General features: G+C 38.6%; 2 protein-coding genes across 2 annotated transcripts; one reads left to right on the top strand and one right to left on the bottom strand.

The window, feature by feature from the left end:
• The first annotated feature begins 5439 nt into the window (after positions 1–5439).
• SETH3 (Sugar isomerase (SIS) family protein) lies at positions 5440–7192 on the top strand. The gene is made up of 3 exons (XM_089622816.1): positions 5440–6341; positions 6431–6654; positions 6729–7192. The coding sequence occupies exons 1-3, from the start codon at positions 5691–5693 to the stop codon at positions 6883–6885; spliced, it is 1032 nt and encodes a 343-aa protein (XP_089478942.1). The 5' UTR covers positions 5440–5690; the 3' UTR covers positions 6886–7192.
• Positions 7193–7619: 427 nt separating this feature from the next.
• Positions 7620–13652, bottom strand: LOC149388301 (putative lysine-specific demethylase JMJ16). Its single transcript, XM_089622815.1, has 10 exons — positions 13642–13652; positions 12442–12549; positions 11860–12098; positions 11395–11466; positions 11080–11157; positions 10530–10985; positions 10207–10419; positions 9720–9869; positions 8906–9274; positions 7620–8541 (listed from the first exon to the last, which is right to left on the bottom strand). The coding sequence occupies exons 3-10, from the start codon at positions 12091–12093 to the stop codon at positions 7912–7914; spliced, it is 2202 nt and encodes a 733-aa protein (XP_089478941.1). The 5' UTR covers positions 12094–12098; positions 12442–12549; positions 13642–13652; the 3' UTR covers positions 7620–7911.
• Positions 13653–14843: the final 1191 nt, after the last annotated feature.

The following is a 14843-nucleotide window of genomic DNA, read 5'->3' as shown; positions in this document are numbered from 1 at the left end:
TGGCAAAGCAATTCGATATGAAGGATCTAGGAGAAGCCGCGTACATTCTGGGGATCCAAATCTTTCGAGATAGGAAAAACCGGACCCTGTCGCTCTCTCAAGCATCTTATATTGATAAGGTGATGGATTGCTTCTCGATGCAAGACTCCAAGAAGGGTCAAACACCCTTTAGGCATGAAGTTTCACTCTCTAAGGACCAGTCTCCCAAGACTGCACAAGAGATTGAAGACATGAGGAAAATTCCTTACGCCTCTGCCGTAGGAAGCCTTATGTATGCTATGCTTTGCACTAGACCTGACATCTGTTTCGCCGTTGGCGTAGTTAGCCGTTTCCAATCCAACCCTGGACCCGAGCACTGGATTGCTGTTAAGCATGTTCTTAAGTATCTTCGAAGAACTAGGAACTTGATGCTTACATACTCAGGTACTGACCTGACTATGACGGGATATACCGACTCCGATTTTCAAGCGGATAAGGATTCCAGGAAATCCACTTCGGGATCTGTGTTCATCCTTAATGGTGGAGCTGTTGTGTGGATGAGTATTAAGCAATCTTGCATTGCTGACTCCACAATGGAAGCAGAATATGTGGCTGCTTGTGAAGCATCCAAAGAGGCTGTATGACTTAGAAAATTCCTTAAGTATTTGGAAGTTGTTCCAAACGTCGACGAGCCCATGACCCTTTATTGTGATAATAGTGGGGCTGTCGCTAACTCAAAGGAACCTCGAAGCCATAAGCGCTCTAAGCATATTGAGAGGAAATATCATTTGATTCGAGAGATCGCGCAGCGCGGAGACGTGGAGGTGAAGTAGATCTCTGGCAGATCCATTCACCAAGGCCCTAGCGAACATGGTCTTCGACCAACTTCGAGAGGGATTAGGCATGTAGGACTACTCACATCTTCTTTGAGTCAAGTGGGAGTTTGTTGTCAATGGTGCCCACAAGAAGAGTAGTAGTGTCTATTTATGTACATTTGATGTCATATAGTCTTACGAAGACTCTTGCTTGTAATTGCTTATTCATTAATATAAAGTTGAAACGTTCATTCATTCTTTCTTTGTTTGAAGCTTTATGATAAAACCTTAGTCTTTTAGTCCATAAACAAACTTAACAACTTACGAAGAGACAAATGTAGATTTGCATGAACAAACTCTTCGTAGTTTGCTTAAAACGATATATTCGCAATCTAAGGGTCAAAGGACTATTGACCTCAGTATGATTGTTAGAAGAATCTATGATGTCTGGTTATGAGGCATTGAGAGTTGGAGACTCTATAGTTCTTCTAGGTATCTTCCAAAGGTACTGAATTGACCAGTGCACTTCTAGAGATAAGATAAGAACAAACCATTTAACCTCTTATGTCTCGAAGTCACTACGTATGAATTTCATCATGCTTACCTTAATCCTGAAATGAGACATGCCATTTCACAGCTTAGTATTCTCATTTGAGAAAATCAGAGTTCGGACTCACTATGTGATTCCGAACAGGGCCTATTGGTGAAATACTAAGTTGTGAGAATGTCATGAGTAACTTTGTGAACTTCTCATAGGTATGGAATTCATGTACAAGATTGCTGAAATGCAATGTATGTCACGTCATGCTTTGTTCCTTGGAGTGTGAATAAATGAACTGGCCAGTGTCCAAATTGAGTTATGACTCTTTTGGATGAAACAATGTGACTTGTTAGCTCCTCGTCAATACATTGTTTCTAACTTATTCACAAGCGACAAAAGAGTTGAGGAAATAACAGCTAGAAGGGTAAAATGGTAATTTAGTAAATCCCGACTAGCTGATGACATTCATGAAGGGTAAACATAGATAATATTCAGTGGATCCGCTCATCATAATTAGGTTGAATTCTTGAGTAGAAAATAAATTCATTTGAACCGAGAGATTTTCAGTGTCAACTCTTTAGTGGAGTCAGTTGACATTAAGCTAAACTTGGAAAAGGTTTGTGAACCTTTGAGTCCAAGTGTTTAGCTCAAGCTTTGTTCATTTGGGTCCATGAGGTCACTGTTACGAATCACATCGATTAGGAATAGTTAAACTGGAAGCTAAGTCAAAACAAGAACGAAAATTGTCAAAAGAGTAATTTTGTCTTTTGAGACATAGGATGAAATGAATGTCAATAAATTTTTTGACATGGTCATTTGATGACAAGTAACACTCGGCCATAATATGATTAATTGGGCCTTGTGGATTAATTTCATTTCATAAGAATTTTATTGAAAATTCTTAATGGGCCTTTTTCATGTTGTCATGAACAAATGGAAAAGCTTCTAGAAGCCCATTCTAGAAGGTGATAGGCGCCCACTACCCAAAGAGAAAGGGAGATTATTTTGTGCATAAATGTATGTAGATACTTGCCAAAAGAAAAAGAGGAAACAAATTTCCTCTATGAGGAAAGTAGAATTTCGGCCAAGAGAGAGTCAAAGGCAAGGCATGGAATAAAAGAGGAAACTAATCCCTTAGGGGATGTGTTTGATGTAGGCGCCCATTTAGGAGATTTGGGCAATAAAAGATTGCTCAAAAAGGCTTGGAAAATAAGAGGAAACTACTTCTTTCCAAGGCCAACCCTTCTCCTATAAATAGGACCCTCATTCCTCTCATTCTATTCATTCCACACAAGTTAGATATTGAGAGACTCTCTCTCTAGACATTGTGGCCGAACTCCTCTCTCTCTCTAGTTTATTTTCGATTTTTTGTTTTGGCACCTAGGTCCTCATTTGACCTAGTGTTTAGCTCTGTGACTTCAAGACTCGTTCTTAAGTCGTAGTGTTTAAAAGTGTCCACTCACTGATTCCTTTATTTCGAGTGATTTAGTGATAGAAACTTTCGTGGTTGCTCGAGGTGCCGAGGATAGAAAGAGAGACGTGCTGCGAGGGGAGACGAGCGTTGCAACTTTCTAAGAGCTTCTCAAAGATCAAGCTTCAAGAAAGGTTAGTAAACTTCTATACTCATAATAGTTTTTAATTACATGTATTTGCTCTTTTGTCTAGTTTAGTAAAAACTGGTTTTACTTGTAAAAGAAAATTTTTAAAATTCCGCCGCTTACCGAAGCGTTAATTATTTTCTTAAACCCTAGATCGATTCCAACAATTCATTCACATTTATCAATGTTTTTCGAAAGTGAATCGAGGCTTTTTCTCGAAACTTTTAATGTTATTTTTAATTTTTAGTTAAATTACAAGTTTTCGGATCGAAGAGAGCATTTGGAATTTCATGGAACAAAAGAGGACATCCGGGAGCTAAACGGGGACGTTTTGGACTTCACGGAAAGTCGAAAGAGCAATATTGGAGCTCGGTGCGTCACGCCCAAAGAGTCAAAGTCTCACGCGTTAGTCGTGTGGCTCTTCAACATTTTGACATTAGCGCGCCGCCCCACAAATTTGCAATTGGCCTGTCGCGCCAACACATTTTTAGCTTAATTTTATCCACATTTTGAACTTATCTTGGCCCTTGGATCTCATCCAATGGCTCAGAAGACTCCGAAAATGTACCCTAAAATGCTATATAATCTTAATGTGGTCTAATTTCATACATTACACAATACTGCATAGTTTAGAGCATATACCTATTTTTATAGAGAGAAAGCTTGGATTCATGGAGTGAAGAAGAAGAAGAAGAAGAAAGTTGACACCTCCTTCATTCTCATCATCAACACTTCATTTGTTATTCCATTTTCTTTCTCTTTTGCTTTTTTTGTTTTTTTGTCTTGAACTCCATTTCCTTTATTGTTCTAGTTTATGCTTGTTTTTAATTTCTTTTGAGATGAATATTGGATTTGAAGTTCTTTTTTTTATATTTGGATATTGAATAGAGTTAATTTGATCTTTGTTATTGAATTTAATGTCTTCTTATTATTTTGTTCTATTACTTTTACTTCTTGTTCTTATGCTTTGTTTGTTTAGAGTTATGAATAGCTAAATCTCTAGAGGGGCAAGATGAGTTAGCAATTTGATGTTGGTTGGTTTATCACCCTAGGATAAAGTTGAGCTTCATGTGGGTAATATATAAGATATATGGGATTGTGGGTGTTTGTTATCTCTAATTAGCGTAGCTAACTAATTAGTGAATCATTAAGCGAGTTTTGAAACCGAGAGGTAATAAACGAGCGAGTTCTACCCATCCAATCACAAATATACCTAGATCTATAGAAAGACTAAGGGTAGGTGCAGTTGATTGAAATCTCGGGTGTAATGCAATTGTTTGTTTTAAAAGGATCCAAGCCGAGAAATGTAAGTTCGTCAAACAATCAGATCCCTAAAGGCCTGAGAGATTTTAATTATATACTTATTTTATAATTAAAAAAGAAAAGCTAAAGCACAAATCCTCGTGGAATCGATAATTCGTACTAATGTACGTACTACTTGACGACACGTACGTTTAAGTCGTGTGAGATTTTCTTTGTTAAGGAAATCTTCCATTACATAATATATATGGGTATGGGTGAATGTTTTAATGTTGCATCTTTGGTTTACAATATTGATCTTGCTTCATGTAATACAATAATTTCAACATGATTCGATTATGTGGTAACCAGAGATAAAGCCATAATAGGCTTTGGGGGTTATAGCTCCCACTAATTATTTTATACAAATTTTTTTGGCTAGTTTTTAGCTTTTTTTTTTACCTTAGAAATTCACAAATTAGTCTTGTGAATTTTTTTATTGTTGTTGTTGTTGTTGCTATTAGCCTCATAATTCAAGTTAACAAGCATATGCTTGATTCTATTCCAATGCGTTTTTTTTGTAGGTGTTGAGTCAAATCTTGCCAAAAAAATTAAAAATAAAAGCTAGACAACGTCATAAGAGCTCCAATGGCGTTAAAGTATGATATTTTTGGAACAAGAATCTCTTAAAAAATTTCTTTTGAATGAGATGAGTCTTTTTTTTTTTAACTCATTGGGTCCAACAATCATTGAGGTAGATAACAAATTTGATTTATTTAAACCTCTTATTGTCTTTTCTGTGTAATTTGATTAATGTAAATTTTTCGCTAGACGTGTTCCATTTGTAAACCAAGACAATATATATATATATATATATATATATATATATATATATATATATATATATATTTTGAAGACAACTTTGCTGAAGTGAGAATTGAACCCGCGACGGATGTGGTGTGAAATTACCACTAGGCTATTCTAGGTATCACGACAATATAATATATATATATATATATATATATATATATATATATATAAGAAAAACCTCTTCAATTTATTATATTCTCTAAATCTGACCTTTTAAATTAATTTACTTTTTTTTTTTTTACGTAGGGGATCTTTTTTAGGATTTCTTTATTAGTTCCATACCCAACGATGCTTAAGCCATTGACGTAGGCAACAAATAAATTTTATGCCGGAATGAAAGGCACAATTAAAAGAAGAAAAAAAATATCACCGACACATTCACATAATCATACAGCCTCGCACCCGCCAAATCTAATTCTAAACCATAAAAAAACAGAAAAATAAATTAAAAAGGGAAAAAGAAAAAGAAAAGAAAAGAAATACACCGCGTCGTCTCTCTCTCTCTCTCTTTGAAAAAGCTGTCACACATTTCCCGATCTCGGACCAGAGTCCAGACCCATCATATATATATATATATATATATATATATATATAAATACAATCACACAGTAAGAATAACACTTCTGTACGCACATTCATACATACACAATGGGTTCTCTTCCGGCGTCGACATCGGCGTCGGACCTCCAATGCCCGCAATCGCCGGCGGGCATCGACGAAGGCAGACTCCAATCCCTATTCAAAGCCCAGCAAGACCACCTGAACTACTTCTTCCGCCACCTCTCCGTCTCCCAGACCCACGCCTTCGCGAAAGCCCTCCTCTCCTCCGCCGGCACGATCTTCTTCTCCGGCGTCGGAAAGTCCGGCTTCGTGGCCCGCAAGATCTCGCAGACCCTGGTCTCGCTGGCCATCCCCGCCGCCTTCCTCTGCCCCCTCGACGCCCTCCACGGCGACATCGGAGCTCTCTCGTCCCGCGACGTCCTCGTCCTCCTCAGCAAGTCCGGCGCCACCGAAGAGCTCCTCCGCCTCGTCCCCTGCGCCCGATCCCGCGGCGTCCTCCTCGTCGCACTCACCTCCGTCGCCGGAAACCCCCTCGCCGCCGCCTGCGACATGGTCGTCCACCTCCCCCTCCAGCGCGAGCTTTGCCCCTTCGACCTCGCTCCGGTCACCTCCACCGCCATTCAGATGGTCTTCGGCGACACGCTCGCCGTCGCGCTCATGGAGGCCAGGAGTCTCACCAGGGACCAGTACGCCGCCAATCACCCCGCTGGAAGGATCGGAAAGAGCCTCATCTTCAAGGTATAACAATTGGGGTTTTTTCAGATCGGATCGGGTTTTCGTCCTTGAAATTAGGGCTTTTGGAATTGAAATGTGATTTTTTTTTTCAGGTGAAAGATGTGATGAAGAAGAAAGAGGAACTTCCGATCTGCAAAGAGACGGATCTGATAATGGACCAGCTGGTTGAACTGACGAGCAAAGGATGTGGATGCCTTTTAGTCGTCGACGGCGATCATCGCTTGATCGGCACGTTCACCGACGGCGATCTCCGTCGGACTCTCAAGGCCAGCGGGGAAGGAATCTTCAAGCTCTCCGTCGGCGAGATGTGCAACAGGTGATTATAACTCCAAGAAAATATACATACATATATATATATGTATACTGATTGAATGCTTTTGTGAATCGTAGGAGCCCACGGACGATCGGGTCGGAATCGATGGCGGTGGATGCAATGAAGAAGATGGAAGCTGCGCCGTCGCCTGTGCAATTCTTGCCGGTCGTCGGTGATCAGAACTCGCTGATCGGGATCGTCACGTTGCATGGTTTAGTCTCTGCTGGTCTTTAATTAGTGTATGTGTGTGTTGATTTTCTGTTTACTACAAAGGTATAGTATCATTTGATTTTTTTTTTTTTTTTTACCCAATAATATTGAATTAGCCCTTTAGTTTGGGTTCATTCTTGTTGTTTACTACCCCCTTTACTACTACATAAATTGAGTAGTATATATATATATAGATTAATTTACTCTGTACTTAATAAATTATTCTTCGTCTTGCTTGGACAGAGGTCACAAGATGATACAATTGTAAGAAACATTTGTGGGAAAATTCTCAAATTATCTATCACATAAATTATTCTTCTTCTTGCTTGGACAGAGGTCACAAGATGATACAATTGTAAGAAATATTGGTGGGGAAATTCTCAAATTATCTATCACATCAAATTGCCGTCGTCGTCTTTGCATTATCTCTAATTTTCCCCAGCTCTAAAATAATAACACATTATTTCATAAATATTTCCCTATTTACCAAAGATTTGAGATCCCAAAAAGCAGTCAGTCTCTGTCGCTCGTAGTAAAACATATGTTAATCATCTCCCAATTTTTTAATTTTTTATTTTTTTTTAAACATACGTTTATTTATTTTATTTTATTAATAGAATAGACGAGATTAATGGCGATACGTTGATTGAAACTTATTGAAATAGTTGAAACTGCTGATGAATCTTCCAAATTTAACCAGCATCGAGAGGTCAAGAAATATTGCCCAAGTGAATAATAGTTAAGCCTTTTAGGTAACATTTAAAAACTAAATAACACACACAACTGTTATGTTTAACTAATAGAGATTAAGCTTATAATGTAGTGTATGAGAATAGTTATCACTTGTATACTAGATTCTCTGCAGAGCTTGACAAAAGGAAAATCACACTTGTTACTAATTACTTTACTACAATAACTGATCCTAAGATTTGATATCACCCAGACTGGGTACGAAATATTGGTTAGATAATCTAACGAACCCAGTTCTCCTACTCGAGCGTTAGTTGAGGAAAAGGAAAAAAAGCCTTCAAGAAAGCAAATTCGAAACCCTTACTTGCTCATGTCCGAATCATCCGAACTAGAGTCAGTGGGAAGATCACCCCCAAATGGAAAATCTCGTGCTGAGGTGGCAATGGCTTGTGCCACGATATTCTGTTTAGGTTCTTCTCGATGATTCGAGGCCTTCGTGGGCTCACTCGCCATCTCGGCGCATTTCCTTTTGTTCAAACTTGATTGAAGTGCACGTGCTTTGGCTTCTGCCATGATGGTCGACTTGTGGTCTCGCCATACTTTCGGTTTACCCGAAGAAGAAGAGATTGGACCATCGTGTTCTGGAGCTAAAGTCAGAGACAGTCCGAGTTTGTCTCTGGCGTATTTGAAAACGGAGCTCAAATTTCCCAGCACCGCTTCTACAAGAAGGTTTAGGTCGGCGATCTCGTGGCGGAAGAGGAAGAACTTGTTGCCCCAAGTACAAGTAGGAGTAGAACAGAGCTGACTCGCGTGGTATAGGCACGAGTACGTATCTGGGGAACAAGGACAACCCGCTGCCGAAAAATGCAGATCCTGAAGACAGACCTTGCATTCTCTTTTCGTCGTGGCTCCGAAATCCTCGTCCATTTTCCTCGTCTCCGAAGGGTTGCAGAGAAACTCCCTGGCCGTCTCTTCAGATTTGACGCGAGACTACATCAAGAATAGAGCGGTTAGCTTTTATTGTTCTTCCGCTATAGGCGAAAGAGGAAACTTGAAAAACAAATATGGGGAAATAACATATACATCCCTCCGAATTCGGCCGAGATTCACTTTTTGCCCCAACTCTGGCTGTTTTCGCAGCGGTTTGTGAAATCTAATTCGTGGTTTAGTAATAGTCGATTATCATTTTGCATGCTATACATATAAGGCGAGTTCAATCGATTTGATAAACTCATGGGTATATATTAAATATTTACAAAAAGGATAACATTATTATATTCTTTAGTAACTTAAATCGGAAAAAAAGAAAGAAAGGCTCGATTACACGAGTCTTTGTTCGGTGAATGAGTATTACCTTAAAAACATTTGCTAAAATCCCTTCCTTTCCGTAGGCATTTTTCCATAATTGATTGCTGGACGCGTCTTTCCGACAGAAAGTGACTTCCCACTGTTCCTTAACAGCTAAGAAAGCAGCTTGAAGCAAAATCTGGTCAAATGACAGCAACGTTTTTCGACAAACGTCGCGATAAGATTCGACGGCAGACAGTCCGTAAGGCAACCAGTCAAGAGGTGCGAAATTCGCCGTCTCCGAAATATTGAATCCGCAGTCAAAGCCCGAATGAAAGACGCCCGGAAAAACGACAACAAATTCCCCTCTGCTCTGAACGCAGCGGAAAACTGGAATGCCCTCTTTCATCAACGCCGACGGTAATAAATCGCTGACCTGTTGTTTTACACCATAAGAAGAAATCAGAAAAACCGCAAAGAACCAAACTTTTCCTACTTTCTCTGTACATGGATATACAGCGGGCAAACTCGATTAAAGTCCGTTTGAGGATCATTGTTAAAAAAAGATACACCCATTTTTTTTTCCTTCTAGAATTTAAATGCGTTGTCTTTTTAGTCAACCATGGTCTTCACCGGTGTCAAAATAACCGTCTCTTCGAGGGCTTCCTATTGGGACCAAGTTGATTAAAAATGGCGGTCTAGATCATGAGATGCAATTTTTATCCTTTCACTTGACATGTATTCAGTTTATGAAAACTATGGATAATAACTTAAGTAGACATTGAGAAATGGACTTGTATTCATATTTCTTTCCACAAATCAAACACTACGTGTTTTATTCAACATCGTGTAACAGTCTCAAGTAAAACACTAAGCCTCACCAGTCTATGTTCCTCTTCAGATTCATCAGCGGAGGAGTTTTGTAAAGCCGCTTTAAATGTCAAACGGTCTCTTGAAGGTACCGCATACCATACTTTTTGGGAACCCATGTGAACGTAGCATAACGCATACAAGTAGTGCTCTTCAACCCTCTGATTTGTAAAAGAAAAAAAAATCATGAGTACGGTATTATGGAACAATAATACAAAATAGCCATTCAAAACTAATTAATCAGGCAAAATAGCCGAAGTGTCAAATTTAAATTTTTGACACTGTGACAAAAAAAAATTGACGATTTATATAATCAATTTATTACTCTAAAAAAATTAAATCACAGGGTCAAAAAAATTATTGAAACCTGGTGCTTGCACATACATTTCTGGCTATTTCACTAATTTTAGACGAACCTCGACTATTTTGCAAAGCTTAGACACCCTATTGATATACCATATAGTTTTATTATGGTGAGCAATTGCTGAAGAATCTTACCCAATGATGAGTTGAGAAGCACATCCCTAGCCGGACGCGGGGCCCTAAAGCGGGTGAAGTACGAACGTCTTCTGAAGAGAGGAGAGAGCGGGGTAGAATCGGAATATTATTCAAGTTCCAGCTACACTTTACAACTTCGGGATGAGTATTATTTAAAGTCGTTGGAAATCCACTGCCAAGAACTCTGGACTCCGATGCATCGCAGCAAAGTACCTTAAGCAATATATAGCAAATGTAGCATCAAGACACTTCATGTAAATTCTATGAGAATTAGCTTGATACAAAAAAAAAAAAAAAAAAAAAAAAAGAAGAAGAATACTTGCCTCAATTTCGTCATTAGGAAAGCCAACAATTCGTTTGTATTCGCCTTCGATATTCTCAACCGACGGATCCCATTCCCCTCGAGACACAGTTGAGGAATCATTTGACTTTGTTGTTTCGCTTTCACCAAAATACTGAGACTTGAAGTCGTCTGCGTATTTTTTAAAGGTTTCAACGGTGAACTTTCGACCGCATTGCGACCCGGTTTCGTCCGAACTCTCGGCGAGCCCATTATCACAGCCCGAACCCAATCCTTTCCCAGCGATTCCCCTCCTCTTCCTATCTTGAAGCCCATCGATCCGTTGAACACGGGTAAAAAATCTAGAGTTTTCCCAGGTTTCCTTTTCCTTTATGACACATGGAGGCTGCCAAGAAGGCGGAGGAACAATGCGGCAAATTCCATACGGCTCTGCACTCGGCTTTATCTTTGCAATGTACATCGCGGCGTCCTCAAATTCCTGAGATATTTTTATTTAAGCTTAATGGAAACTTAAATAATAAATCACAACATGAGTATTTAGAAGCTTGCATATAAAGTGAAAGAAGAGAAACCTCTTTTGTTGGATAGTAAACTAGAGCGTCTTTCATGACGTCGTTTATTGCATCGTTAGGACGCCATCTCGCTTTTACCTGACGAACGATTTACACAAACAAGTTATCAATATCAAGAATGAATTACCAAAAAGAATTCATACATGTTTCGTTCATCTACGTTATCGACCAGGACTTTGAAAAGTTACTTTGGAACGCCAATAGGCATAAAAAAAAAAATGAAAAGAACCAAACATCTGTTCGAACTAGTAATGATTGTGAGGATTGAGGAGTCAAATAAACTTAAGTTTTTTTTAGAGAAAAAAAAGAACTCACATTGACACAGTCACTGCAATCTGCACATCCTTGAATAACACCTTTGGGAAGGGAAATTTTTGAAGAGAAATCCTGCAAGGGAACAATACTCATACAGTAAGGCTTATGAGAAAATTTCCATAACTATCATAGAACATGCTTGTATGTCATATTGGAGAGACTTGTATGCACACGCACACACAAATATATATACACACACACACGCACACACAAATATATATACACACACACACGCACACACAAATATATATACACACACACACACACACACACACACACACGAGGCCTTATCCTTCATAACCCCATTTGAAAGGAAAACAGTCATTAACCAAGCATAAAACCCAAATCCCTCTACAGAGACTCAATATTGAACAATTTCAGAAGCCTAAACAAGTGTCTCTACATTTAAAAAAAAGAAGAAGGAAGAAGCTTGGAAACAATAAAGCCACCGAGCAAGAACGCAACCTTCTCAGACTGCTCGGAGTCGGATTCTTCGGATTCAGGACTTGAGCGGTCGACGAGTATCCACGGTCTATCCCGCGAACATATTTCCGACACGTCATCCATCTGCGACGAGTCTCCGTCGAGTGTCGGAACTCTCTCCAACATAAACGATGAAAGGGAAGCGAAACCCGGTGGAGCTGAAACCGGTTCCCCAAATTCATTGCACAGTTCAGTTGCCTCGTTGTCTATGTCCATCGGTGCTGCAATGTGAAACCCAATTCAATGCACTAAAATTTTGAAGCTAACAAGATAAAGATTCAAAAGAAGAGGCACTAAAGAGCCAACACATGTTACCCAGAAGTAGATGGAAAATAAATGTACAAAATTAGTCAGTTCAAGAGACCGATCAGGCAAATAAAAAAAATATGAGTTCTTTTCGAGATAAAAACGAATGTATATGCGTTGAATCTTGAAACTAGATTGGGGGATTTCAAAAGCTTTTAATAGAAATCAGAGAAGTACTACGTAGCTTTGAAGCGATATAGCATTGTTTGATTCCATGGGAAACAAAATGTCTGGTCTGTTTAGTGAAGATTCGCGTACCTGAGAGGGCTTCTAGAAAAAAAGGGTAACTGTGTTTGGTTTTATACTGAATCACTCTCGACTGCGAGCTTCAATTTCAAACAAACAGAGAACAAGCAGTTTGGAACAAGGAAAAAAAATGTCATTTCGTTGCCGTTTCGAGGATCATGATTTACGGAAAATCGTCATGCCAATTGAAAATCGAACGGAAAAAATGTGGATAAGGGCAAGTGAAATGCCGTTTTCAAATGCCGTTTTCGATGGAAAACCGACGTGCCGATGGAAAATCGAACGGAAATAATGTTGAAAAATATTTCTAAAATACATATACATATATACCTTCTAATTTTAACCTTATAAAATATATAGAATGATATAGTTTAATAGGTAGACATTAGTTCATACCTAAGTAAAGTATGTATATATATATAATATATTATTAATTGAGAAACTTATCAACAATAATACTAATTTTCTTATAAAAATAAAAATATAATCAAATTGGGAAATGGTATCTTGTCTATCCTCTACGTGTGTAGTGTTTATTATTAAAAAAAATAATACATTTTGGTAAATATCTCTCAGAGGATAAATATTGATCACAAGCAAAGTTTGCTTCGTGGACTTTTTTTTTCGTTAATGGGCCATGCAGTTTTTATTCCCTTATATATAAAAAACATTAGCTCATACACTAAATTGCAGCCCAAACTTATTAGGGTTTTATATCTTATCTTCTTCTTTGAGAGTGCTTCAGCATAAATTTATTTATCAAATGCGATTGCTGCGTGTGGTATTGAACCCTCCTCCAGTCACCTCGAATGTCGACGAAAATCCACATTTGTCGCCGAAATATTGCTGAAAATACACTGAACCATGTCGAAAGAGAAACGAAGTCACCAGACGTCGCCGAAATTCGCCGACTTCTAGGCGTTCTCCGCTGTTGGGGTTCGCACTGGACTTCTAGGCGTTCCATTTTTTTTTTTTTTCGTTTCCTTCGACTTTCGCCGAAAGTCCAGGAAATGTTTGAGCTTTTGTATACAGATTGAAACGACAACACTCGGCTTTTACTCACCGAAACGACATGTCGTTTCCTCGATTTTCGAACGACAAAAAACAAGGAAACGACATACTATGCTGTCGCTGGCCGTTTAGTCACCGGCATGGAATTTCCAGGCGACTTTCGGCGAATTCCGGCGACATTTTGTTCCTTGGTTTGGAACACAAGGCCAACGACCAACACAACTGAACTCATTTACTGAATTTTTTTTTTCTCTATTTTGGAACCTCGTGCGGCGAGAAAAAAAAAAAGAAAAAAAAAACAAGAGAATGAAGGGCTTTCGATTTAAATGGGCCTTATGAAATATACTTTGAAATTGGGAAAATGACAGGAATGGTACTTGTTAAAAGTCGTAACATTTTTAAATAAATAGCAGCTGGTTATTTTTACAATAGTATTTTTTTTTAATCCATAAACAGCTGCAGCTGCATGAAATTATTTCTTACCAACAAAACTATAAATAGTAAACATATATAAAAAAGAAACTATGAATAGTAAACCAGTTAAATAGAGCCTAAAACACTAAACCATCAAGAATATTTACAACTTTTCATAACAAAAAAAAAAAAATTTAAACCCACTATTTTTGTGATTTAATTTAAAAAAAAAACACTATCACTTGGAATTTTCACATGGAAATTAGCCTTTCACATGGAATTGACACATCTACTATTATTTGATAATCTACTTCCCATAATCAACGATAATATTAATTTGATCAATTTTATAGATTTAGTGCAAATACTATTTTACCTTTGTTTTTCTTTTTCTTTTCTTTCCCAATTCAATCTCTCATTCTCTTGGACTGATCAAGACTCATGGACGGATCAAATCCAAAATTTTGTACGGTTTGGTCAACGAAACCATTCTTGATAACCTAGAAACCATGGAGGAGCTCGACGGAGCTTTAGGCGAATCGACGCCGGAGTCGATAATCCCGGTGTATCACACGGTGGTGCTAGAATGCACGGCGACGCGGACCAAAGTACACGAATGCCTTCGATCGAATCTGGCGGCAGAGGATAGGAGGGTTAGATGAGCGTGGCGGAGATTGCAAGCACGTCACCGGAGAGCTCAAGAAGTGCCGCGAAGAGATCGAGCTGAGCTTCCATGACCAAGCCGTGTGCATTGAGCTTTGTGGATCGAACACGAGGAACGTAGCTCTTCATCTGCTTCAAGCTTATCTCAAAGAGGAAGAAGAGCGTTTTGTGCCTGATTTTGTAAAAGACTTGGTCATTGAGGTAAAAATAATGTTATTTTTCTATTTTATTGATTGCTTGATTAGTATGCTCAAACTTAATATTTTAATGAATGTAATGTTTTTTTTTTTAAGAGAAAGAAGTTATAGGCTGTGATCTCACTGGCG

This window comes from Urtica dioica, chromosome 8, assembly GCF_054948205.1.
Source record: "Urtica dioica subsp. dioica isolate 48M chromosome 8, U.dioica_male_clone48M_v1_H2, whole genome shotgun sequence".
NCBI lineage: Eukaryota > Viridiplantae > Streptophyta > Magnoliopsida > Rosales > Urticaceae > Urtica > Urtica dioica.
The sequence above is the reverse complement of the archived record's forward strand: the minus strand, read 5'-3'. Positions and strand labels throughout refer to the sequence as shown.